Raw genomic sequence first — 26,777 nt, forward strand, 5'->3', positions numbered from 1 at the left:
TTATTTTTATTTTAAAATTTAAATTTATATGTATCTACATATTTATATCCATCCCTTCCATTACCACTCTTACACCCCCTCCCTTGTTTTACTTTCTTGATAAGAGTCTTTTGATCCCTACAGCCATTAATTTGATGGAAGTCCAGCCTACCTACATCATTTCCTTTGGTTGCTTGTGCTTTTGGTACATGTCTAAGAAATCATGCTCTAATCCAAGGTCCTAATGATTTATATCTGTTTTATTCTAAGAGTTCTATCGCTTACATTAGGCTTGGTGTCTATTTTGAGTTAAGTTTTGGATATGTTGTGAGGTAGGGATCTAACTTCATTCTTTTACACATGGATACTCAGTTGTCTCATCAGCATTTGTTGAAAAGACAATTTCCTATTAATTGTTTTGGCACTCTTACTGAGAGTTAGTTGATTGTAAATAAAGGTTTGTTTTCTGGGTTCTCAATCTAGTCCATTGCTTTATATGTGTGTTCTTATGCCAGTAGTATACCATTTTGCTATAACTGTGTGATAAAAAAACCAGAAAGTGTGAGTCCTCCAAATTTGTTCATTTTTTTCAAGATTATTTTGGTTTTCTGGATGTCTTCTGTTCCTCTGTGAATTTTAATGTCAGTTTGTCAATTTCTGCAAAGAACTGAGCTAGGATTTTGATGGGTGTTGCATTGAATTGGAGTATTGCCACTTGACAATATTGTTTTCTGATCCGTGAACATAGAATTAAAAATTATATCTTTAATTTCTTTCATTAATATTTTGTAACTTTCAGTCTTCAAGTCATACTTCTTTTATTAATTTATTCCTAGGTATTTTATTCTCTCTGTTACTTTTGCTGAGTTATTTCCTTAATTTTATTTTTAGTTGGCTTATTAATATTAGATGTCAACACGTGTTTTTGTGGTATGTTGATCTTGTACACTGTCACATTGCTGAAGTGGTTTATTAGTTCAAATAGATTTTTAGTGGGCGCCTCAGGATTTTCTGTTTTCAAGACCATGTCATCTGAATAAAAGAGATAATTTCTCTTCTTTCTTTTTAATCTGGATGCCTTTTTCTTTTCTGACCAGTTCCTCTGGTTAGAACCCTGTAACACCACTGAGTAGAAGTGGCAGGAGCAGAAATCTTTTCATTGACCTGAATCTTAGTGGGAAACATTCAGTCTTTGTCCTTCATTGTCCTTTAAGGTTGACATGAGTTGTCTGGTTTTCATAGGTATGAGTTCCTTAGATTGTCTTTCTTCACTCAGCATTGTGTAAGTAGCATGTGGCTGTTGCTCATTCTTTTTTATATATACATGTCTCTTTTTTTAATGAGTATTTCACAGTTTACTTTCCATTTAGTTGTTCATAGATTCTTATATTGCTTCCTGGTATAATAAAAAATAAACACAAGTTACATTCTTCTAAGCCATAGCGGTGGGACGAGGATAGAATAAACATTCCTACTCCAGAAGGGAGAAATACTCAAGTGGAAAGGAGTAATAAGCCCAAAGCAGCATAAGAGCCCAGCTGAGTGGACGGACGTTAACTCCCAGAGCTCCAGGTCTGGTGTCTTGTGCAAGATGCGGTGAGGATTAGTTTAGCAATTTGACATTAGTTTTCTTTATGTTTCTTCTGCTTGAGACTCATTGGATGTCTAGGTTTTAAGGGAGTTTTGTTTTCATTAAATTAGAAAAATATTGACCATTATCTTTTCAGATATTCTTTCCCTCCCCCTCTCCTCTTCTGGGACTTCATTTATACATGCAGAAAACTTAATATGCTGTGACTTTCTGTCTCAGTCCTTCTGTGTTTAATTGTGCAGTTTTATTTATATACTTATAGCTTCATTGGTCATTTCATCTTCATATGCTGTTAATTTCATCCAATATGTTTTCCAGTTCAGATATTGCAACTTTTTGTGTCTCCCTGAGTTTAATTTGGGTGGATTTTGTTTGTTTTATTTTCTTTGTGGGGGGTTGGTGCTAGGACTCAAACCCAGGGTTTTATGTAGGCTGGATGAGGACCCTACCACTGAGCTACACCCCCAGTCCCAGCCCTTGTATCCTTGATAATCTTCTATTTCTCTGCTCATCCTACAGAGCACATTTGATTAATCTTATTACGTGTGTCATTGCTGGGTCAGTCTCTATTGATTGCTTTCTCTCTTGCTTATCGTTCATATTTTTCTTTCCTGCTTCCTTGCGTGCCTGGTGAATTTTGATTGTATGTTAGACATTTTTACTTGTATGTTTTGTATGCTGGATTTTATTGTTTTTGAAGATACTGTTGGACTTTTCCTGTGACACGTTTAAGTTACTTGGAATCCATTTGACCCAAGGCTTTCTTTATAGGCTTTGTGAGATCAGATTCAGAGCAGCAGTGAAGCTGAGACTAATTCAACCCCATTACTAAATCAGTGGTTGATGCCCTATGACATAGGATGTCTTCCTCCTATGGCTCATACTCCTATTCTTATCCTGTTGTTCTCTCTCTCTCTCTCTCTCTCTCTCTCTCTCTCTCTCTCTCTCTCCTTTTTAGGCTTGCTAGCATTTAGTATTCTTTTCCTCCTTAATCCACATGTTATTTCTGTTGGAACATATATAAACAGTGTGCAGTATACCAGTATTATAACTGTAAGCCATGTCAGAGTTCACACAAAGGCCAAGCTTGAGAAACATCTTTCTGTGAATGAGCTTATTTTTGTACACAGGGATACAGCAAACGTGATACTCTTGTCTGTGTGTGTGTGTGTGTGACAAAAATTTGAAACTGTTTTGAAATATGCACTTTGTGTAGGTGACAGAACATGTTACGTTATTGATTTAGTCCTAATGAATCCAATTTCTCCATCAGCACTGTGCAGCAGGAAGACCTTAATGAGGAGCTTTCCAAGGATGAGGTCATCCTGAGGCTGAAGGCGGATGTGCAGCGTTTGCTGGACAGCAACTCAGTGAAGCGTCACCTGGTGTCTCAGTTACAGAGTGACCTCAGGGCCTGTCACCAGGAAATCGAGAATCTCCAGCAAGTGAAGAAGGATGGCAGGAGTGTGGAGGTTGAGGTGTGTAGAGCTGTAGAGTGGAAAAGCCGTTTTAAAAAACTGTAATAAGGGCCAGGGATATAGCTCAGCAGTACAGCACCTGGCTGGCAAGCTTGAGGTCCTGAGTTCCATCCCCAGTACCAAAAAAAAAAAAATGGGCCGGGGGATTTAGCTCAGTGGTGCTGCCACCTGCCTTGCAAGGGCAAGGTCCCAAGTTCAATCCCTGGTACCAAAAAAAAAAGCTTACCAAAAAAAAATGTAATAAAAGAACTTTTATACAGTGGCCCCTCGAGTTATGACCAGCCTGACATACAAACAACTTGGGTTATGACCAAAATTTTAGTTTTACCTTACAACCAAAGTCTTGAGTTATGACCTGAATGCCAGCCACTTGTGCTTCCAGATGGTCTCAGATACAGGCTTAACCCTTAAAGAGTTCTGGAAGGAACATGACAGCATCCTTTCCTGTGTGGGGTAACTGAGAAATCCTGGGCCAGTGTCTCTCTAAGGACACTGAGAACTGCCTGTGTACAGGAGAGAGACTTTGAAGGCTGTGTAGAGGAGCCTGAGCCTTCAACTGACCAATTTGAGTTACAACCAGCCCTCGGGAACAAATTGAGTTAGTAAGTCAAGGGTCCACTGTATTTCATATATTGAAGTTAAGCCTTTGATTGTCAAGGGTTTATTTGACTCCTCTAGAAGTAAAGTTGAAAGGAAGAAATGCTGCTTAAAGGAATATGTTTTCTGCTTACTCTCAGGACCTAAATGAGATGTTGGTTAAGTAAAATTTCTTTACTACAGATACCGGGAAGCATTTTGTGTTGCAGGGTATCTGCAATTCTTCGGGGTTGACTTATACCAATAATGCTTTAAAACCTGATGAAAATAAATCCTGCATATGGAAATCCTGTAGAATTTTGTCTATGAGACTTCCCTGGCCTATGTTCTCATAACAAAAGTCATTCTGTACAAGGACATTAATTATATAGTCCTGGTTAAACAGATGGGAGAGACCCAGAGTCAGGTCATGTCAGTCCTTGAAATCCACCTCCACACATTCTTCTGTTAGTAGCTTTACTTTATAGATGAGGACAAGAAGCTGGAGGAGTTTGCGATGCTTTTAAGTTACAGAGTTGGTCTTGGGCATACCAAAGCTAAAGCACGTCATGGTTATTCCCTGAAGGTCATGCTGTCACAGAGATCTTTTTTTAATAGTGCCTCCTCCACCTTTATTTTACAAATTCTCACTATCTATTCTCTCTAGAGAAGATACATAAAAACCTAGTCATTAAGAACGGGAAAAGAAACGGGGAGGAAGGGTATGCAGTAGTTGTTATGGTTACTACATGAAGGGTCCCCCAAAGACTCTTGTATTGAGGGCTGCACCCAATGCAGCAGTGTTGAGAGGTGGAACCTAGACAGGTGGCTGAATTGTGAGGGTGCCTACAGGACCATGAGTTCGGAGCTGAATGGTCTGTTAGAAGATGGGGCCCAGTTGGAGGACAGAGGTCACTGGAGTGTGCACTGAAGGGTACATCTTGTTCCCAGGCCCTTCCTCATTTGCTCCTTCACTCTGTTCGGCCTTTTGGCTGCCAGGAGGTGAGGAGCTTTCCTTTGCCATGAGGTCTCTGCCATGAAACCAGCTAACCATGGAATGAAACCTCAGAAACTGTGAGCCAAAACAAACCTCTCCTCTTGTAAGTTGTGTGTGTCAGGTATTTTGCCCCAGCAGTGGAAGCTGACTAACACAGTAGTGGTCTCCTTTTCATCGTGGAGGGAAATAATTTTTGGCTTTCTACTTTAGTACTGTTTTGTTTCCTGATCCTTTAGTCTAGGAATTGTATTCATTACAGATTTCTAAGTCAAAGTATGTAAAGTGTTCTATGGTGTTAATTGTTGTGGAATTTTAGGTGTAGCTAATTTATTTTCCAGAAATAGTAGTGTATTTTTACTGTCAAAATCCTGCCCAGTCTGATTTCCTGCTCTGAGTAACTGTGTTTGATAACTTTAACATTGATTTTAGTGTTAACAAAGGAAATTCCCCCAGCACATGTAACATCTTTAAATTAATATATTTTAATTGTGACCATATGGTTTTCTTTGAAAGGATGGGAATGAAAGTGTGTGTCTCAATTTGTGGTAAGGGCTGGATTTAATTAGTTTAAGCATTTTGGTGAGCGTATCCAGAGACGAAGAGTAGGACCCTGCTTTGGGGATTGGACCCTGGCTGAGGTATCCAGTGCCCTCTTTGTTCTGTGTTGGAGTCACTAATGGCACCTGCTACAACCCACTTCCTCGTGTGGCAGATGACGGTCGTGCTGCCTTGTGTTGCTTCTTTAGCCTTCCCTTTGCCTCCGTAGTTGGGCTGACTGGTAGCTCAGAGGGCGCTGTCTCAGTTTTGAGAACACTTTTTGTCCTGCTGCTCTTTGCCATGGTGATTTCTCAGTAGTCCGCATCTATGCTCTGATTTTTTTTCTTTCTGTAGCCCCTTTTCTGCTTATGTCTGCTCTGCTTCAGCTTCCTGTGTAGTGATTTCCTAGGGATATTGCCTGGATAATTCTCTGCACATTTGCTCACGTTTGTCGAACACAAGCACTTACTGATTTCTCCTCTCTTAGTAGGAAATTGGGAGAGGAAGTACAAGTAGTAACTTGACCAACAAGGTGGGTTCTTTTCTTTTTTTTTGGTACCAGGGATCGAACTCGGGTCATTGCGCTTGCACAGCAGGCGGCGAAACCACTGAGCTAAATCCCTGGCCCTGGGTGGGTTCTTTTCCAAAAACCCAAGTTCATAGTTCTCCAGCTAGCCCATGACACTTTTGAAGTTTGGCTTTGCCTCCTATTTCCTACATCTTTTATGATAGAATTTTCAGTTTGTCTGGAAATAAAATGAGAAAGCATGTTTTGGAGGTATTGGGTGATGTATAATTGGAAGAATAGATAACCGTTATTCATTTATTTAAAAGTGAGTCTCTGAAAGGTCTCGTGGGATTCAATAATGAAACAATGGCCATTCCTTGAAACTTAGAACCTACAACAGTGCTATTCAACAGAAATACAATGTAGCCACATACTAACTTAAAATCTTTTTAGTAGACCTACTGAAGTAAAAGTAATGTGTGAAATTAATTTTAATTTTAATAATGCATTTCATTTAACTCAGCCTAGATGCTCATGGACTTATGATGGAGTTATATCCCAAAAAATTCCTCAGAAGCAAAATAGCAAGTTACAAATGTGTTTAATACACCTAATCTGGCAAACATTGTACCTTAGCTTTGCCTCCTTTAAAGGTGCTCAGAATACAGATGGTTGGGGAAAATCATGTGACACAAAGCAAGTTTATAGTCGAGTGTTCAGTGTCTCACTGAGCGCAGTGCACTGCAGTGTTGGCTTCCCCTCTTGAGCACAGGGCTGGCCGGGGCTGCAGCTTCTTGCTACTGCTCAGCATCATGAGAGCACAGCATGCTGCCTGTCCCTGCCTGGAAAAAGAGCAAGTTGAAAATGCAAATCACAACTTCTGCTGAATCCATATTGTTTTCACATCATCCTAAAGTTGAAATATTGTAAGTCGAACCATCAGAAGGTGGGGACTATCTGCTTATGCAAAAGGTTATCCACATTGTTAATTCATGTAATTAATATAGATATTATTAATGAGATGGATTTCATTCTGTGAATGTGTAATAAGTCCTTGAAATTCAGCATGGGATTTATACTTACTGCACATCTCAGTTTGTATTGCCCCCTTCAAGTGCTCTGTGGTCCCAAGGGGTCGATATGCTGTCACATTTAATGTTATAGATCAATAAGGGAATGGGTACCTATAACCTAGTATAGTACAGATTCTACATAGTTTGAGCATAATGGTCTGTGAAGGAATATCTAATTGGCCTTGGGATACGTAGGACGATAAGATAGTCTTAGTGAGATCTTTGTGGAGGGGACATTTGACCTTTGTCCTGAAAGGCAAGTCTAGGAGAGAGGGTGGGAAAGGATGTTTAGCCTTGAGCAGAGCCATCTGAAAGGACATTGCAAATAAGTTGGTGTGACCAGTGGGGAGGGCATGTGAGTGCAACAAGTGCTACCTTTCTGAGCTCTTTATTGAGGCTAGAAAGTTTAAATGTCTCAACATCTGTTTCTATAAAGGATGATCACAGATGCCTCAGATCCTGGGGTTAATAAAATGACAGTGAACCTCTCTGCATTCTGCAGGGCGTTGAAGAGAAAGAACACATCCATTTAAACTTCCCCGGATATCTTCTTAAAGAGAACGGGGTGTCAACAGCCTCGCTCCACTATTTCTAAGTATGAGTATGTATTAAGAAGGCCAGCTGGCCGGGGATTTAGCTCAGTGGTTCCGCCGCTTCCCTCACAAGCGCAAGGACCCGAGTTCAATCCCCGCTCCCCACCCCCCAAAAATGGCCAGCAGACCTATTTACTATGTAGACATTTTGCATGTTTCTTGCATGAACACTTTAATGATATGGTTATCTTTACTGCTTCATGCATACTTTGGAGTACATTTTATGTTCGTTTATATCCATCTTAATATAGAACGATTTAAAATTATTGCAGAGGCTTATGGTTTTTGCGTTCATGTTATGACTTCATAGCAGTGGTTTATTCCAAGCTGAGTTCTTGCTCAGGAATCTTATCTACAGTAATAAAATTGTTTCTGTGTAAAACCTGGATATACCGTTCTATGATATTTCCAGGATAATCTGTGAGGAAGATTAGAAGACTACCCATACATAGATAGCACTAAACAGTAATTTGGAGTAGATCAACTGTTAGGCCATTCATTCCAAGTGACCAACTGGCCCATTGTGGCAGAATGTGCCAAAGGCTTTAGGAAATCCAGAATAGGTCACTAACAGTCAGGGCCCATATCTATACAGAATTTCTTGTGAACATGATAAATAAAACAGAGGCTTTTGTGTCTGATCCTCAGTGAAAATCTTTACCTAACTTGAAGATAAACTTAAAGCTATGCCCTGATTCCAGAAGTAATTGATAGGCCATATTCAGTAACCAGCTCAGCTAACTTCTAACTAGAATCTCTTTAGACATAGAGTGGGTGTGTTAGATTTCTTGATTTCTTGAAGACAAATGTGTTTGAGATTCTACCTTCAGGAAGAAATTTCACTGTGACATTCATGCGATCCTTTTCTTTTTAAAGATCTTGTCCTGACAGGGACCTTGCCCTTGTGTCCCTACAGGGTGATGATGTGTCAAAACTGGGTAAAATCTTAGCATGAAAAGAGGTTTTCAGTGTATCAATTCGATGCTACTTTGATTACTAGAAATAAAAACTCACCAGTTTGGAAGACGTACCAAATGAATATCATAAACTTTTAAAATCAGAGGCCAAGTTTAAAAAAAAAAAAAAACCATTCTAGTGAGTAAGTAAAATCCTTAGAAGTCTAACAGAACCTTAAAAGTGAGCAGAGCAGGTATTCTTGGCTCTTTTCTCTTCTGATGGGAAAGATGAGAGAAGCCAACAGCTGGAGTGGTCTCACTTGGAGGGGAGGACTGCTGCTCCCCAAAAGCCTGTGTCCTGTCTGGGTGTGGGAATGGCGCTCAGAGATCGATGTCCTCCAGTTAGGGAGGGAACAGGATATTTATTTAAAACACTGTTGAAGGATCCAGATACACAAACCAACAAGCGCCAGGTGGACAGGTGGACTTTAGAAATCTTCGTGGGCCCCCTCCCCTGCTATGAATAAAGCATTTATAACAATAGACAAGGAAGATACTCAGTAAGAGGAAGGTGTGCAGTTATCCGAACAGACAGAATGAAGGCATGGAAGGGGCTCCACTCTGGTGACAGCACAGGAAAGGAGGGTGAAAGCAGCTGTGAGGTTTCCTTTGCCGTCCAGTACAGGGGTTATTTCAAGGCTGTTATCGGCGTGGGAAGTGAAGCGAGTTGAGCAGACTTTACCCTCTCAGTAGCATACATCTGTATGACCTTGATCTTTCTGGAAAACAATTGCCAATGTCTATCATGAGTCTGAAAAATGTACTTATCAAGTAAAATATATATCCATGAGTTAATACTGGCATGAATAGATACATACAGAAATAGAATAAATGCTGATCTTAGCGGGTGAAAGTCTGACAAGAAATAGGACATTTGCCTAGTCTCAAGGCATCTTTTCAGAAGACACTTACTAATTTACAAGCCAAAGGTAGTAAGTTTATGGTGGAGATGCCTGGGAGGTGCTACCTCCAACCATGGTCGTCACCAGTGAGGAGACACCGATACCCTTTGCCTCCTGGAAGGAGCTTACATCAGTTCCCGGCACCACACTCATGCTAAGGTGCGTAGCCTAAATTAGATACAGAAGTTAACCTCAGGAAACCCAAACTGAGTGATGTGCTGCAAAATAATGTCATGGGAGCAAAAGACAAAAGCTGAAGAACTGATTTAGACTAGAGGAGACTCATGAGACTTGACAATGCAAAGTGGAATAGATTTGATCTTGGACCAAGAAAAAGGATGTTAGAGGAGAACCAGAGACATTTGCATGAGGTCTGCAGATGAGTTGATAGTGTGACATCCAGGCTAATTTCCTGGTTTTGATCACTGTATTTGGGAAAGATGAGTGAAAGATATGTGGAAATCATTTCTATTGTTTTGCAGTTCTTTGTAAGTATGAAATTATTTCAAAATAAATACTCAGATTTTTAAAAACTTAAAATATTTTTGACTTCTTTTTAACATTCAGATGAAAATTGATACCTTAGAAAAACCAGTGACTCCGTTATGGCCTGACTCTTCTTCTGATGTGATTGTCCAAGATGATGTTCTCCAGCTTAAAAATGAAATTCAAGTTTTACAACAACAAAATCAGGTAATTAAAAAATGTCCTGTATTTTAATGAGAATTTTCATGACCTTATTAAATACAAGGGTTTGTTAAACTTTTCAGAGATGCAAGGGAAATGTGAGGTAGAAAAGTAGATCAGTAGGCACTTATTGGATCCAGTTACTTCTCTCTAACCTGTGCTGCTGGGTAAAGGTCTCATTGGAAGCTTAGTATCATTCCTGTTTCCTTCCTATAAAGTAGCACAGCTACTTGACCAAAAAGTAAAATCTTGTTTGAAGGGTACTAAAGATTATGGCATTTGAAGACTTATTTTAAAGTATGAGCCAATACTTTTGTGGTTAAATGTTTTCGTTTCATATATTTCAAAACAAATATAAATTTTTAACTTTTGCTCCTGTCCAAAAGCTACTTATCAAAGAAACTTGTGTTCTTACCGAGGCATGAGAGACTTTTCTTTCATAGAATTATGAAGTTGAAATTATGACAGTTATAGGGCAGAGGTAGACCATGAGGATGTTAAAAAGATCAGATTAATTAATGAAAATGTTTATGTCTTCTAAATACTCTTGTTTCTAGGAACTTAAAGAAGCCGAAGAAAAGCTGAGAAAAACAAATCAGGACTTGTGTAGTCAAATGAGACAAATGCTACAGGATTTTGACCGTGATAAACAGGAAGTTGAGGATAGGTGAGGTCTCTGTAGATGCCTAGTGCCTGTCTCCTGGGTCCCCTCCCCCTCCAAGACTTCCCAACCCCCCCAAATTTTTTTAAATGATAGATGGAGTGAACTCTCCTTGTTGAGATCTTAGATTGGCAGAGATAAATCCCTGGCTTCTTGAGTTAGACTTTGGAACACATTTTCCATACAAACAATATTCTGTAGTAGTCTGGGTTCTATAGCACCATCAAAACTGTGCTTCACTGAAATATTACACCTTAGGTTGTTTTGTTTGTTTCTTTGTTTGTTTTAAAGGCTGGTCTGAGAAACTATAAAGGAGATCTGTGGGAGGGAGTATGTCTTCCAAATACCAAATCATAAATTTAGAAAAAGACTTTTGGGACATAACTTACTTGTGAGTTGGATACAGTTGGTATTTGTGTCAAGTGCATATAACTTGGAATTCTGGAACCATAATCAAATTACTTCTTTATCAACAGAAGCCCTTAAAATAGGCTACCATCTCTATATGATAGAGTAAAATGTTCTCGCATCCAAATTTCTAATTTTTCTCCAGAAACATCTGAAGAAAAAATGTTGAAGATTCTTATAAGATCATTGGTTGTGAATTGATTGTTACTATTTCTGGTTGGGGAAAAGGAATCGGACCTTAATTTTTTTTTTTTTTAATTAATAGTGCTGCTTTTATTTATTTATTTTTTTTCTTGGTTCTTATTTTTTCCCCATTCCTAGCCTTCCCTTCACCCCCTCCACCCTTCCCTATTTACGAAGACTTTATTTCCATTTTTTCCATTTCTCATCATTTTTCCTTTCCTTTCTTTCCTTTCCCCTGCCCCTCCCACTACCCCTACCCCTTTGGACCTTTTCTTCCTATTTTGCATTATCGATTATTCATTCTAATCATTGGTACATTTTTAGGTATACAATATAATGACATTCTTCATTGGAAATTTGCACCTTTACATAATCTCTCTTGGTTCTTATTTTTCACCCTTGCCCAGCCTTCCCTTCAATCCCTCCATTCCTCCCTATTTACAAAGATTTTATTCCTATTTTTCCATTTTTTCATATTAATCCCATTCCCTTTTCTCCTTTCCTCTAGCCCTCCCACTTCCTTCCCCTTTGCCCCTTTTCTTCCTATTTCACATTACCTATTATACATTTTAGTCCTTATTTACACTTTCAGTTTCTCACACCAGAGAAACTATTTGGCATTTACTCATGTGTGTCCTATTTATTTCACTTAAGAGTATCGCCTCAATGTGCATCCGCTTAGCTATAAATGTCTCTAATTGCTCATTTTTTATGGCTGAGTAGTACTCCATTTTATAAGAAAACCACATTTTCTTTATCCAGTCTCCAGTTGATGGGCATTTGGGCTGTTTCCAAGTTTTAGCTATTACAAACTATGCTGCTGTGAACATGGGTGCACATATATCACTGTGGTATGATTCTTTTAATTCTTTGGGGAAGATCCCCAGCAGTGGAATAGCGGGGTCAAATGGGACTTCCAGTCCTAGTTCTTTGAGGTATCTCCATACTGCTTTCCACTGTGCTTGCACCAGTCTACACTCCCACCAGCAGTGGAGCAGGGTTCCTCTTTCCCCACAGCCCCACCAGCATTTGTTATTGGTTGATTTCATGATAGCAGCCATTCTTGCTGGAGTGAAGTGGAATCTCAGTGTTGTCTTCATTTGCATCTCTCGAATGACCAGTGATGTTGAACATTTTTTCATGTATTGATTTGCTATTTCTACTTCTTTGTCTGAGAAATGTCTGTTCGTTTCAGATGCCCATTTTTGGATTGGGTCTTTAAATTTGGGAGGTCTGATCTTTTTAAGTTCTTTATAGATTCGAGATAGTAGACCTTTGTCTGAGGAAGAGCAGGTGAAGATATTTTCCCACATTGTGGGTTTTGCCTTCACACTGCTGGTGGTTTCTCTTGCTGTGCAGAAGCCTTTTAATAAGAAGAGATCCCACTTGTTGATTGTTTGTGCTAGTTCACGGGCAACTGAGGTTTTGTTCATAAAATCTTTTCCTACACCGATGTCTTCAAGGGTTCTACCTAACCTCTGTTCCAACTGGTTCAGAATTTCTATTTTAATATTTAGATCTTTAATCCATTTTGATTTTAGTTTAGGGCATGGTGAGAGATATAGGTCCAGTTTTAATCTTTGGCAAGTTGAAGCCCAATTTTTCCAGCACCATTTATTAAAGAGGCTGTCTTTCCTCCAGTGAGGGTGTTTGGCTCCTTTGTCGAAGATGAGATGGCTGAGTGTGTCTGGCATTGTTTCTGCATCTTCTAATCTGTTCCACTGGTCTTTAGGTCTGTTTCTTTGCCAGTACCATGCTGTTTTTATCACAGCAGCTTTGTAGTATAGTTGCAGGTTGGGGATTGTGATACCCCCTGCCATGTCTCTGTTACCTAGAATTGCTTTAGCTATTGTGGGTGTCTTCTTGTTCCAAATGAATTTTTGGATTGTTTTCTCGAGTCCATGAAGTATGCTGCTGGGATCTCAATTGGAATTGCATTAAATCTATATAGCAGTTTTGGAAGTATGGCCATTTTCACTATATTCATCCTTCCTACCCAGGAGCAAGGGATGTCTGTCCATTTTCTGATATCATCTTCAATCTCTCTTTTCAGAGTGCCATAGTTTTCAGAGAAGAGGTCTTTGATTTCTTTCATTAGGTTGATTCCTAGGTATTTCAGTTTTTTGGATGCTAATGTGAAAGGAATTATTTGCCCTATTTCTCTCTCAGTGAGTCTGTCATTGGTGTAGAAGAAAGCTATTGATTTTTGTGTGTTGACCTTGTAACCAGCTACTTGACTGAATTTGGTTATTAAGTCTAGAAGACTTTTGGTGGAGTTCTTGGGGTCTTCTATATAGAGTATCATGTCATCTGCAAATAATGACAATTTGACTTCTTCATTTCCTATCTTTATTCCTTTTATTTCTTTCTCTTGTCTAATTGCCATGGCTAATGTTTCCAGAAGTATATTGAACAAGAGTGGTGATAATGGACATCCTTGTCTTGTTCCTGATTTTAGTGTGAAGGATTTCAGCTTTTGACCATCTAATATGATATTGGCTGTTGGTTTTTCATAGATGGCTTCTATCAGTTTGAGGTAGAGACCATCTATTCCAATTTTTTATAGGATTTTTATCATAAATGCATGTTGAATTTTGTCAAATGCTTTTTCTGCATCTATGGAGATAATCATAATGGTTTTTGTCCTTGGCTCTATTGATATAGTGTATTACATTGATTGATGTGTGTATATTGAACCATCCCTGCATCCCTGGGATGAATCCCACTTGATCAGGGTGTATGATCTTCTTGATGATCTTCTGCATTCTGTTTGCCATTATCTTATTAAGGATTTTTGCATCTATGTTCATTAGTGAGATTGGCCTATAGTTCTCCTTTTTGGTTGGGTCTTTCTCTGCTTTGGGGATCAAGGTGATGCTTGCTTCCAGGAATGAATTTGGGAGTATTGCTTCCCTTTCAATTTCATTGAAGAGTTTAAACAGTAGTGGCAGCAGTTCCTCTCTAAATGTCTTGTAGAATTCAGCAGTGAAACCATCAGGGCCCGGGCTTTTCTTAGTTGATAATTTTTTAATTACATTTTCAATTTCATTGGTTGATATTGGGTTGTTCAGAATTTTTAGGTCTTCTTCGTTCAACTTTGGTAATTCATATGTACCTAGGAATCTGTCCATTTCTTCTGTGTTGTCCATCTTATTGGCGTATAGGTTCTGGAAGTAGGTATTGATGATCCTCTGGATTTCTGCTGGGTCTGTTGTAATTTCACCCTTTTCATTCCTAATTGCATGGATTTGGGCCTTTTCTTTCCTTTTTCTGACAAGGTTGGCTAAAGGTTTGTCAATTTTGTTGATTCTTTAGAAGAACCAACTCTTGGCTTCATTGATTTTTTTGTATCATTCTTTTAGTCTCCATTGCATTGATTTCTGCTCTGATCTTTATAATTCCCTCCCTTGTATGAGCTCTGGGGTTGTCCTGCTCTTCTTTTCCTAGAAGCTTGAGGTTCAGCATCAGGTTAATTGGGCTCGTTCTGTTTTCCTAATATGCACATTCACTGCTATGAATTTCCCTTGTAAGACTGCTTTCATTGTGTCCCATAGATTCCGATATGTTGTATTGTCATTGTTATTTAATTGAAGGAACTGTCTGATTTCTTCTTTAATTTCCTCTGTGACCCATTGGTTATTCAGAAGTGTGTTGTTCAATTTCCATGTGTTTATGAGATTTTTTGAGTTTCTTTCGCTATGGATCTCCAATTTCGTCGCACTATGGTCTGATAATATACAGGGGATAACTTCAATTCCTTTGCACTTACTTAAACATGTTCTATGTGTGAGTATGTTGTCTATTTTGGAGAGTGACCCATGTGCAGCTGAGAAGCTTGTGTATGCTGATTTTGTGGGGTGAAAGACTCTGTAAACATCTGTTAAGTTCATTTGTTCAAGAGTTTGATTGAGTTCTAGTATTTCATTACTTATTTTTAGTCTAGTTGATCTATCTATTTGTGACAGTGGGGTGTTGAGGTCCCTCACTACAATTGTGTTATTGCATATATGACTTTTCATGTCCGTTAGTATTTGTTTTATATAGTTGGGCGCACTAATGTTTGGTGCATAGATATTTATGATTGTCATCTCTTCCTCTTTTATTGTTCCCTTTACAAGGATGTGGTGTCCTTCTTTATCTCTCTTAATCAGTGTTGGTTTGAAATCTACTTGATCTGCCAAGAGGATAGCTACTCCTGCTTTTTTTCAGGTTCCTGTGGCATGGAGTATTGTTTTCCACCCTTTAACTTTCAGTCTATGAGTTTCCTTTTGAATGAAGTGTGTTTCTTGTATGCAGCATATTGTTGGATTTTGCTTCTTGACCCATTCTGCCAGTCTATTTCTTTTGATTGGTGAATTGAGACCATTAACGTTGATAGTTATAACTGAAACGTATTGACTTGTCATTGCCGTGACTTTTTCTTTTTGTTGGGTTCTCCCCCCTTTCCATTTAATTTCTTGTCATGCCAGATGGGTTCATTCTGCTTTGCTTCCTGGGGTTGTGATCCTCAATGTCTGTTGCTAGGATATTGTGTAAAATTCTTTGGAGTGCTGGTTTGGTATTCACGAAGTTCCTAAGGTGCTCTTTGTCATGAAAGTATCTTATTTCTCCATCCATTTTGAAAGATAGTTTTGCAGGGTACATCAATCTGGGTTGGAGGCTGTTTTCTTTTAGGGCTTGGAATATGTCACTCCAAGCTCTTGCTTTGATGGTTTGTGTTGAGAAGTCTGCTGTGATTCTAATGGGCTTTCCTTTGTATGTGATTTGTTTCTTTTCTCTAACTGCTTGTAGAACTTTGTTCTTCTGTTGTGTTTCTGGAATCTTAACAATTATATGCCTATGTGTAGATTTGTTTTGATCAAGGCTATTTGGAGTCCCATATGCCTCACTTATCTGTATGTCAAGTTCTTTTCCCCTGCTTGGGAAGTTTTCTGCCATTATTTCTGTGAAGAGATTTTTTATGTCGTCTGCACTCTCTCCTCTTTTTTCATTGACTCCAATCAGTCTTATGTTATTCTTCTTTGCCTCATCTAGCAGCTGCTGGATTGATTTCTCATGTTCCCTTATAATTTTGAAGCAATTTTTCTTTTCCTGGTCACTAATTACAATCTTTTCTTCTGTATGTGAAATTCTGTCCTCACCTTGGCTCATTCTGCTGTGTAGACTTTCAATGGAGTTTTTCATCTCCTGGAAATCTATTTGCATCTGTTTTATGGATTCCTTTTGTTTCCTATGTTGGAATTCCATCATGTTCCTGAGTTCCTCTATAGATTTATTAATCATGTCTTTCACTAGGAGCACATTTTCTCCTGTTATCTGAGAAATTATTTCTGATTTCATTTTCTCCAGATCCCCTTTTGTTGCCAGTTCAGTGAGTCCACGTGGTTAAGTATCAGAGTGTTCCATCTCATTTCCCTTTGGGGTTGCTGTAGGTGATCTGGAAGTCTGGTTTTGAGACTTATTTACATGTTTTCTCATTTTGATGGGGGGAGGGGGCTGTTGGTGCCTGCACGGATTACCTCCTCTGAGCTGGGAGAGGTGGGAGAGGGGCCAGGAGCAGCGGTAGGGATGGTGACCCAAAAGCCCTTGTCTGTGGGCTGGGAGGAGCGGGAGGGCTGGTGACCGGGAAGCCCTTTCCTCTGGACCAGGAGCAGTGGGATGGTGGCTCAGAAGCCCCTACCTCTGGCCCAGGAGTGGCAGGACTCAGTACTGTGGTCTGGTGGTCCGGTGTCCTCTGTGTCTTTGTAGTGTGGAACCAGGTGGCTGTAGAGAGGAGCTGTGGGGGGGCGGGGGCGGGTTTCCAGTGGATTGTTGCCGGGGTGCGGGCTGATTCAGCGTGTTCCTTGGGACTCGGGACCTCGGTAGGGTATGGGCAGACCTGCCTGTCTGCAGTCTCACCTTAATTATAATTTGCATTAGAAGGAAGGGATGGGAAGGAAGGGAGGGAGGGAAGGAGGAAGGGAAGAAAGGAAGAAAAGGAAGAAGGAAGAAAGGAAACAAACCAGTTTGTTCTCGTGTTTCTCCTCAGCCGGGCGTGGCCTGAGATTCTGCCCTCTGTTACTAGGTGTGAGCGGACTTACCAGCAGCACCACGAAGCCATGAAAGCCCAAATCCGTGAGATCCTGTTAGCAAAGCACACTTTGGAGAAGCAGCAGCTCTTTGAGGCTTATGAAGGGACTACCTTGCAACTCCGGTGAGAACAAAGCTTAGCTGTCCTTTAGCTGTAGAGGCAGCATTCCCCTAGTCTATAATTTGGAGAGAAATTGTTGTGGGGCCCTTCCATACATATATATTTTTTGATCATGTAGTTGCTGGTTTTGTGTACCTAAGGTCTGACCTAGATAAGACAAGCAAGGAGCTGGTTGCTGTGCAGGAATGCTACCTGCAAGTGTGCAGGGAGAAGGACAACCTCGAAGCAGCTCTCAGGAAGGCCGTTGAGAAGGAACAGGAGGCCCAGGAGCAGGAGGTACCGTGAAGTTTGTGCTGTTTCTACACCGTGTTCCTCCTCAGGCCTCCCTTGGGATTGTCATGCAAACCACTACCCTTAGTCTGGGGAAGTGGAGGGGGTTCAGAGAGACCCTAACGTGGCTGGGTCACACCGTAATGCAGTAAGAATAGAAATCATTTTAAAAGTGACATAGACCTGGGACAAATGGTGTTTCCTGTTGATGCATTCTGGAAGGTCAGGAGGAGTGGACGAGACCCGGGCTGTGTGTCACCCATCTGCTGACTGCTCAGGGTTCCTTAGCACACTCTCCTCGGACCCGTCTCTCTCTCAGTGGCTCTGTCCTAGTGCCCTGGAAGAGGGTGGCACTCTGGGCGTGGTCTGGTGACGGGGCTGGTGGTGAGGTGGGCGCTTTGGGGCTGGGCCAGGCTGGGCCAGGCTGTCACTGTAGCCTCTCAGAGAAGCTGAGGGGCGACAGGAAGTTCCCTAGCCCCTGGCCTCCTCTGGCTACCCTGGGGGAGCCCTGGGGTTGAGTCTCCGTCACATCTCCAGTCGCCTGACTTCCCCCGCCTCGGCCCCAGCCTGGTAAGGAGCCCTTGTGCCTGGCACCAGCTGCCGACCGCGCTTTGAGAGCCACCTGCCTCTAGACTGGGGCATATGCTTAAAGGCTCACGTAAATGTTCTCTGAAGAGGTGTTTTAATAAGTTACATTACAGCCAGGGGTTGGTGCCACAGATTTAAAAAGAACAGTAGAGAGCAGGTGAGACCTTCGGTTCATTGAATATTTTCATTATTTTTAATAGGTTAAGGTGGTGGGAAAACATGCCATGTATACTTATCAGTTAGTGTAAAAATAACTTCTAAAGGGAGCCACTGTAGTTAGTGTTGGCAGTGTAAAAGTTAAAAGGGATCTTAAATTACCTAGAAATGGAGTTTCAGCTTCCAGTAATGTTTTAAAAGTGGAAATGGGGAGAAGCTCTCTACAATGATTCCATTTAAAAAAATATATAAATTGGCAAGAACATAAGAGAAATTCTCTCCAAAAGGTAATTCTTTTCAGGAATTTGTTTTGGTACTTTAAAAACAATCAATTTGGCTGTAAGATTGGATCTCCTCAGTTGTAGTTAATAGCTGCTACTGACTAATAATTTGGCGTACAAGTGTTTATGCATAAATGCAAGAAAGGAAGTTAAAACTGCTGTTTGGCTCATAAAAAACTTTAATTAGGTTAATATTCTTCTTCAAAAAACTTAAATTATCATGCAGTAAAAGTTATCATTTTTCTCATTAGATATATAGTTGTATAGACCTTTAGCAATGTGTTTACTCACCAGGATCCCTGAAATCTCCCTCTCCTATCATTTTGTAGTTTTACCTGGCCCTCACTTAATGGACCAATGGATTTAGAGCAGTAGAAGTTTCATTTCTTCCTTCTCTTGGAATTCTCTCAGTTTTTTATTTTTATTTTTTTAATATAGACTTATATAAGCCCTAGGTAATCCCTGTAAGCCAGTCAGAAGGGGAACACCTTTACACTTTGGAGACTTTATTGAATCTTCTCATATCCCGAGGAGGTGGACAGAGGTATAGCAGTTGGTTTTCCTGGAAATGTCTCTCAGGGACGAAAGGCAAGAATCTCACTGAACTCCAGAGTAGGCTGGGGCAGGGGACTTCTGGTAGCTCTTCCCCTTGAGACGCGCCCTTCCCCACAGCTCAGCTTAGGGAGGGACAAGGTGGGGTCCCCGAGACAGGCAGCTGTGAGGTGCTGGGTACCCTTCCCTGAGTCACGAGTGTTGTGGGAGTGGCAGCTCATTTCTCAGCTCACACAGCTTTTCCCTCACACTTTAGCTTGACACCGTCAGGGAAAGGGAAAGGGAGGAGAAGAGACACACACACAACACCCTTCTGATGGGTGATCCTCCATGAGGCTGTGGGTGTGCAGATGAGGCAAAGAGTACTGCTCCCACGCACATGAAGACTCATTTGCACAATTCCGACACAAGCTTAGCAAGTCCTTAGAAGCTAAGGCATTGTTCTTTTGGTTTTTGGTCTTTTTTTCCTATCTATGCAATGCACAAGTTTAAATATTTTGTTTGTTTTGTTTTTAACTTGGAGACCATTAGTACTATATACATATTGACTTGAATTTTGTTTAAAGAGACAGCTGTTGGAAGAAAAAGAAGAACATATAAGCAACCTTCAGCTGGAACTTGAAGAGAAGTATCAAGAAGCACTTGCAATGGAAAAAAACAAGTGGCTGAAAGAGCAGGAAACTGCTATTAAACGGCAGGTTGCAAACGAAGTAATGTCAGCCAGAGCGCACTGGGATAAGGAGCGGAAGGAGGTGTGGGTTACAGTTCCCCTCTGCTCACTGTGTGTAATAGCATGTGGAATTAACTGTAGGAGACACTTCCTCCTGAACAGACAGACGATCTTTGACTGTCAAGTACATAAACAGTCACAGTCACCCATCCGCTCAGCTACCTTTCAGAATCGGGCCATCAGCAGCTCACTGCCAGTTTTATTTTTTGAAAATTACCCGCTCTTGTCTCTTCATCCAAACCCAAGATATAACAGTTTTTGGGGGCACTTCTTTGATGCCTAAAAATGAAACTGTAAGTCTAATTTCATATTATAAAATGATTCTGATAACTCTAGAATAATATCTATCATTAACCCATAAATAATCCCAATAATAGATCCGAAGGAACGTGATGTGCAGGCTCCAGAAGCAGAGTTTATTTCTGTTGCCCAAGGAGCAAATGAGACTACGAAACACTCATGGTTTCCTAGAGAGCTGAGAACCAAATTATGATCTTAAGCACTCATTTGGAAATGAAAAACAATTTTCAACCCTATTTAAAATAGATTCTGCTGTCCGCAAGAGTGGTACCAATATTAACCTGGGAGCCAGGAAAACAGTTTGAGAGCCCTGGATCCCTAGGAGGAGGGGGCAGGGAAGAAAAGCAAGTTTGCTACTTCACAGTTTTGACTGACAGTGTTTAGCTCTAGTCCACTGTACTGCTGAAAGTGGAGAAATCATCAAGGCATTTTTCCAGCATCGGCTCTCTTTAAGTGCAGACCACTTGGTCAAATTTAACACCATACAAATAAGATTCTCATGTGGTCAAGTCAGTGAAACTATTTTTTAGATCATTCAGTTTCAGGTTCAGTAATGAGATTTACTCAATGCCTGCTTTGTGGAAAGTGTAGTATTTTTTTTTTTTTTTTTTGGTACTGGGGATTGAACTTGGGTCCTTGCGCTTTTGAGGCAGGCGGCAGAACCACTGAGCTAAATCCCCAGCCCCGAAAGTGTATTGATGGCAAAATACAAATTAAATACACATTAATGGCAAAAGTGTTTTTTTATGCCATCTTTGCAGTGGTAGTATCCAAAGCTCCACAAGGTTGAATATTGAGAGCAAGAGAGGCTGACCTTACTCAATGTAATTAAATCTTCTAGGTGCTTTTTTTTTTCTTCCTATAAAGGTGAAAAGTAACTTTCCAATTTTACTTGGAAACATATTTTCCTTGACTAAATCTCTAAGCTTCATGCAAGGACTACGGTAGTGTCTAGATGGGTTTCAGACACAGCTGTGGGTTCCTCTTCTTTCCAGCTATAATTCTGGCTTGTACTCATTTTTGAATGTTTTTCTTATACGATTTTTCTTCTGAAAACAGATCAAACGGAAACTAATCCAACAGCTGGAAAAGGAGTGGCAGGCGAAGCTGGATGAAAGTATAAAGGCATCATCGAGAAAGAAGACCTCAGATTGCGGCAGCCAAACCGACCGCCCAGCCTCCCTGGATGTCGCTTCCAAGACAGAGGTGGCTGCCGAGGGAGAAGAGCAGAGGCACAAGGTCCAGCGAGACTTAGGGCTCGAGAAGGAAACAGCCGTGAAGGGGGATTTGAAGAAACTTGAAATTGACCTGGAACTCAAATATTGTGAGAATATTGCCAAACAGGTAATGGGCACAATTATAGCAAAACTGTTGGAACTGCCTAGTGCTGAAAACCTGTGAACTTTATACTTTCAAGTTTTTGTGCATTTCTAGAGTACAAAACCTGCTCCATTGTTCCCAAAGTTTTCTTCATTGTTATTCTGTCATAAAACAGTCGCCTCTCAGTTTTTATGTATATTCTTTCAGTTAACAAAATACTTTTTCTTTTGAGATCTAAGCATTACGGTGCCTGGGTTAAAGATGGCTGGATATCTGAAAGAAGCACAATTTAATTATGAATCTTTTATATCTAATATTTTAGAAAATATTCCCCTAAAAGAGTTATAGATAAATAAAGTGAAGCACAGAATGTGTTCAGCAGCTTTTGTGTTGAGACCCAGGCGTGCCTGTCCGGGGGATCTGGGTCTGGAATCCCCATCAGTCACCACAAAGCAGTGGCTGGCCCTTCCTCTGCACCTCCCACATATCAGCTTTTAACTGGGACAAATAACTTCGTTTCCAAGAAATGTCATCCTGAGGAAAGCAGAGCCTGTGTTACCAGAGCAGAGATGAGTTATTATCGGTTAGAGTTATCTTAACTATTACAGTGATTTTTGAGTGTTTTTAGATTCAGTACTCCTTTACGCTTTTAAGCCTTGGGGACCATAAAGGGATTTTTGTCAGGATTGTTTCTATTCACTGTGTTCGAAAATAAATCTGAGAAATTAAAAAAAACCTAACAAACACAAGCATATCTCCTATTGGCTGTCAGAGCATTGATGTCCTAAGATGGATGTTGCTCCAGGAGAGCTTTGGGCTCACACAGGAGAGATAGGAGTGGGAAGGGCATTGTCTTGAATCATTTTGAAAATAGTTTTGACCTCACAGACCCCCGTCTTAGTTACTTTCTCATTGCTGGGACACAACACCTGCCACAATTTAAAGAAGGAGTGGTTTATTTTGGCTCACTGATTTGGAAGTTCCAGTTCATGGTTGGCTGACTCAACTGCAGAAACAGCATGGTGGAAGGGTCTGGGTGGAGGACAGCTGCTCATGTCATGGCGGCCAGGAAGCAGAGAGAGACAGGAACAGGGGAGGGAGATAAACCCTTCCGGTCACACCTAACAGCAGTCAGCTCTAGACCCTGCATGATCCATTCACCTTCCAAGCACATGAGACTTTGGGGTCCATTGTTGATCCAAACCATAATGCTCCTGACAGTCCTTCTGGCCTGCAAGATATTCCTGAGCCTTGCTGTAGCTATTATAGCTATTATATTGTAAACTGCTAAATAATCCTGAAATAACATTTTTTAAAACATACTGAGCTTTTGGTAAGTATTTGAAATTTTGTGTATTTGTTACATTGTTGCATGATTTTCCATGGCATTCTTAAAGTCTGGAAACAGGCAAATGCATATTAGATATCATATTATAAAAATAGTTCAATGATAATGATTTGTTTTTCTTAAGAACATATGCTCTCCAGTAACCTTTAAAATAAAATACAGCAGCCACCAACAAATTATCATATCAGCTGGGTTCGGGCAATATTGATCCCGCACGTGCCAAAAAAGGCAGAGATGAAAACTAGTTGGAAAATCCAGGATATCTTATGATATGGCAGTGATATAGAAGGTGCTCATCAGTAATCACAATTGCAAACAGTTACCATCCAGATATGATCTGTAACAGATCAGGAAAGAACCTATTCCTGTGTTTCTTCACATGCCCTTTCCTGGCATCTTAGCAGCTTCCGTGAATTCTTCAAGGTTACACTAATCACACAGTTTTGAATTATGCAATTTTGGCTCAATAATGAAGGAGCTTCTGCAGGTCATTGCAAGGGACCAGTGAAACTAAAATACTACTAATAAGACATCACGGAGCCAAGGACCTGCTTGACTGCAGGAATCACTGACAATGCCACATATCCTGGAGAGCGAGATGGGCACGAATGGGGCCACTGCTCTGTCCGCCTCTGCAGTAAACACCTTGGAGGATCGAAAGACATAGCAAGTATGTAGCAGAGGAGCCTGCTGTTCAGGAGTGTAAGACAAAAATTACACACGTAAAACCATCACAGAGCCAAGAACAACAGTGATAATTAATTGTTCAGTCCTTTCCTGTGGTTTGAAAATGTACACATAACCCTTGAGAAAATAACGTGCAGCTACATAATTTGATACCGCCCTACATCTCAGGAAGTTTCAGAGGTAGCATCACTTCTCAGGATTTTGTTTCTAGCTGAGAATCGATTTAACTCCAAATGAATCAGTTTTAGTGCCACCTGAGGAGCTGCTGGAAGCAAGTAGTCCTGAGAAGTGAGCCCACTAGAGAGCGCACCGGTACTTTTCTGGCCCTTGGCACAGCTGCTCTGCGTGCATCGCAAGTGACCAACAGACCTCCAAAGACTGCTCCAACTCACTCCCTTCTGTGTCAAAACAGACAAACCACATATTTTTTGTATATTGAGGCAAATACATGAGGTTGCATGTTTTGCCTCAGTATCCAAAAAATGCCAGGTAGCTTATTTTTCCCCAGTATCAGACGTTGTAGAAATAATACATATTTTGAAGACACTTGTCTTTTCATGAACACTGTGTTTATTTGTACAATATGTTTAGTGAATGTGCCTAAAATACAAAGGTGAAGGCGCTCCTTATTTGCAACTAGGTTGCTAAATGAGCAATGCATACAGTGTGTGCATTACAAGATTTAGAACAAAGAAATGGGCAAAGGAAACTCCAACTTGAAGACTTTGCCTTTATTTGCATAACTCTTGCATTCAGTACTGGAATGTATAACAGAACATAAAGCTACAGTGCTATTCTGTACAGTACAATCAGCAAAAATTATAGTACTGTATAAACAAGGTGCAACTGTACCAAAAAAAAGAGATGGGTCGTAAATCCCAGCAGCAGGTCATAAGTTTGGGCAGTTGTTAAACAGCTAGGTTGTTAAACGAGGATATCTGTATGAATAAGAAAGTGTTCCATGGAATAAGAAATATGTTTAAGGGTGCTTCATTGGTATTTATGAAATCTTAGATCTTATGAAGAAAAACAATAGCATATAATAGTATAAATGAAATGTTTCATAATAACTTTGTAAACAATATAAATTCCTATAAGAACTTTATCCTTTCTCCATATTTTTAATTCCCTGGGGTTTACATGTGATTGTGTTTGATAGTTTGATGAGGAATACAGCCTCATCAACTCTGCTTTTGTGTGTATGAATGTATATGTATATTTATGCATATTTTAAAAGAATGGGATAAAGAAAGCTATTTAATGAATGACCTTCTTAAAACCAGATCACCTTCATAATTCAAGTCTTACTTTTTTTCCTGAACTGAGGTCTCGCCCTCATTCTTTTATAAAAAATTTTATTTATTTTAAAAAATTTTTTTAGTGGTACTGGGATTGAACCTAAGGACTTTACACTAAGCTGCATCCCCAGACCTATATTTATTTTTTATTTTGAGACAAGCTTCCATTAAGTCACTGAGTTGCTCAGGCTGGGCTCAAACTTTGGATCCTCCTGCCTCAGCCTCCCAGAGTAGTGGGCTGACAAGCATGTGCTCCCATGCTGGACTTGTACAAGCTAATTCTTGTCAGGGGGAAAATGACAGGTGTAAGGCTGTACACTTTAGTGGTGTGTATGTGCAGGGTAGTGACTGGGTAGCAGCTGTCACCAGGCAACCCTCTGGTGTGCCTTGTCCTTCTCCCCAAGATAAATAGACCCTTGTTGGAAATGCCAAATGGTACTTCGTGTAAAGGATTCTAAGATGATAGTGTTGTTTCTCACTCATCTGTAGATTCTCTCTTCCTGTTGTGGCATTTGCATGGGACAATATAGGGGGATCCAAGAGAAAGGATTACAGTCAACCGTTTGAGATAAGGCAAGGTAGTTGAAGTCACTGTAACTGCAATGTTGCGGGATGTACTGCAAATACACATGAAATTGCGGCTGCTGTTTGAATATAAGTCTTCCTGAAGCTGTACACCTCCTCTACTTCTTTTTCCTGTGATGTCCTCCAGGTAGAAACAGCTGTGCAAAATGCTCGTTGTCGATGGCTGGAAGAACTGCCAGAGCTCACAGAGTACAAAGCGCTCCTGAGAGCCGAGTGGAAGAAGTGGGAGGAGCAGCAGGAGGCCCTTGTTGCCAAGCGGGTAAGCGTGGTCCTGCAAAGGAACCATGAGGAGGTTATTTCCCCACCTTCTTTATCAACCGGCTTTCATGTTGCTGAGACACAGTACCCAACACCTGCAAAGGACAGGATTCCTTTGGCTCACAGTTTCAGGGGATTCAGTTCATGGTCTGCAACATCATGTTGGGAGGATGTGGTAGATCAAGGCTCTTCATTTCATGGTGGCCTGAAAGCAGAAGGGGAGCAGTGCCAGAGAGGAATGGTCCAGGACCAGACATAGACCCCAAAGCCATGCCTTCATGACCCACACAGACATACCCAGAAGTGTGCTCCTCTAGACCCCAGAAAGATCCCAAAGCTACAAGTTGACACTAACCTCACTCCTGCATTCTGCATTCTGGGAGTCTGTACCTACTCATGGAGTTGGTGAGGGGTTGTTTAAGAGAGTGCTTGTTAAACATTAGCTAAGGCCTAGCCAGTAGTGTTTGTTCTGGCAGTCATCAAGGAATGAAGGGAGAAATAGTTCTTTTAGCATCTTAAAACTCTCATGGGGAGAAAGATAATCTTATCATAATTTTTTTTTTTTTTGGTACTAGAGATCGAACTCAGGTCCTTGTGCTTGCACAGCAGGTGGCGAAACCACTGAGCTAAATCCCCGGCCCGAGAAAGATAATCTTGACTTAGAAATTAATTTGCATTCCATCTTTGGGTGAGATTGACAACAGGTGATTATGTGCTTGATAGCTAGACAGTATGCTCTCATATGTGAAGATTTTCTATGCTTTATCCATAGGCTTCCCATACGTTCTCTGGTAAACAGCCAACTCTGTTTTCCAGAGATGTCATATTCCTTGAAAGGAAAACTTCGCTGTCATAATCATGTGTAGCCTTCCAACTTAATTTATTGGTCTAAAGCAATTCTAACCAAAATGCCAACAAACTGAAATAGTTTTAAAATTGGACACAAAAATTCTAAAATTTATTTGGAAAAATAAAAAGTCTAGAATCTTTTTAGTGTTCTAGAAAAGGAGTCGGAGTCCAGCTTTAACATAGAGTATATTGGCAAACAACAATTCAGACAGTGTTGAGTCACAGAATTGTTTTTA

At 40.4% G+C, this 26,777-nt stretch overlaps 1 protein-coding gene across 9 annotated transcripts in view; it reads left to right on the forward strand.

The window, feature by feature from the left end:
• Cep152 (centrosomal protein 152) overlaps positions 1-26,777 on the forward strand; it is a 90,906-nt gene that overhangs the window by 38,936 nt on the left and 25,193 nt on the right. For 5 of the 9 annotated variants that reach the window (XR_015439040.1, XM_021261403.2, XM_087181018.1 and 2 more), the window contains exons 14-21: positions 2,844-3,048; positions 9,758-9,883; positions 10,435-10,544; positions 17,158-17,322; positions 17,460-17,595; positions 19,733-19,918; positions 21,256-21,540; positions 25,562-25,693. Coding sequence is in view for 8 of the 9 variants with exons in the window: in XM_021261403.2 (XP_021117062.2) it covers positions 2,844-3,048; positions 9,758-9,883; positions 10,435-10,544; positions 17,158-17,322; positions 17,460-17,595; positions 19,733-19,918; positions 21,256-21,540; positions 25,562-25,693 (1,345 nt within the window). In the remaining variant the exon portion in view is untranslated. The remainder of the gene's footprint in view (positions 1-2,843; positions 3,049-9,757; positions 9,884-10,434; positions 10,545-17,157; positions 17,323-17,459; positions 17,596-19,732; positions 19,919-21,255; positions 21,541-25,561; positions 25,694-26,777) is intronic. The other 4 variants (XM_087181020.1, XM_087181025.1, XM_087181030.1 and 1 more) reach the window with 4 other exon arrangements.

The sequence above is a fragment of the Heterocephalus glaber genome, unplaced genomic scaffold, assembly GCF_053883595.1.
Source record: "Heterocephalus glaber isolate CG9 unplaced genomic scaffold, H.glaber_assembly_v1.0 deba00000122, whole genome shotgun sequence".
NCBI classification, from domain to species: domain Eukaryota; kingdom Metazoa; phylum Chordata; class Mammalia; order Rodentia; family Bathyergidae; genus Heterocephalus; species Heterocephalus glaber.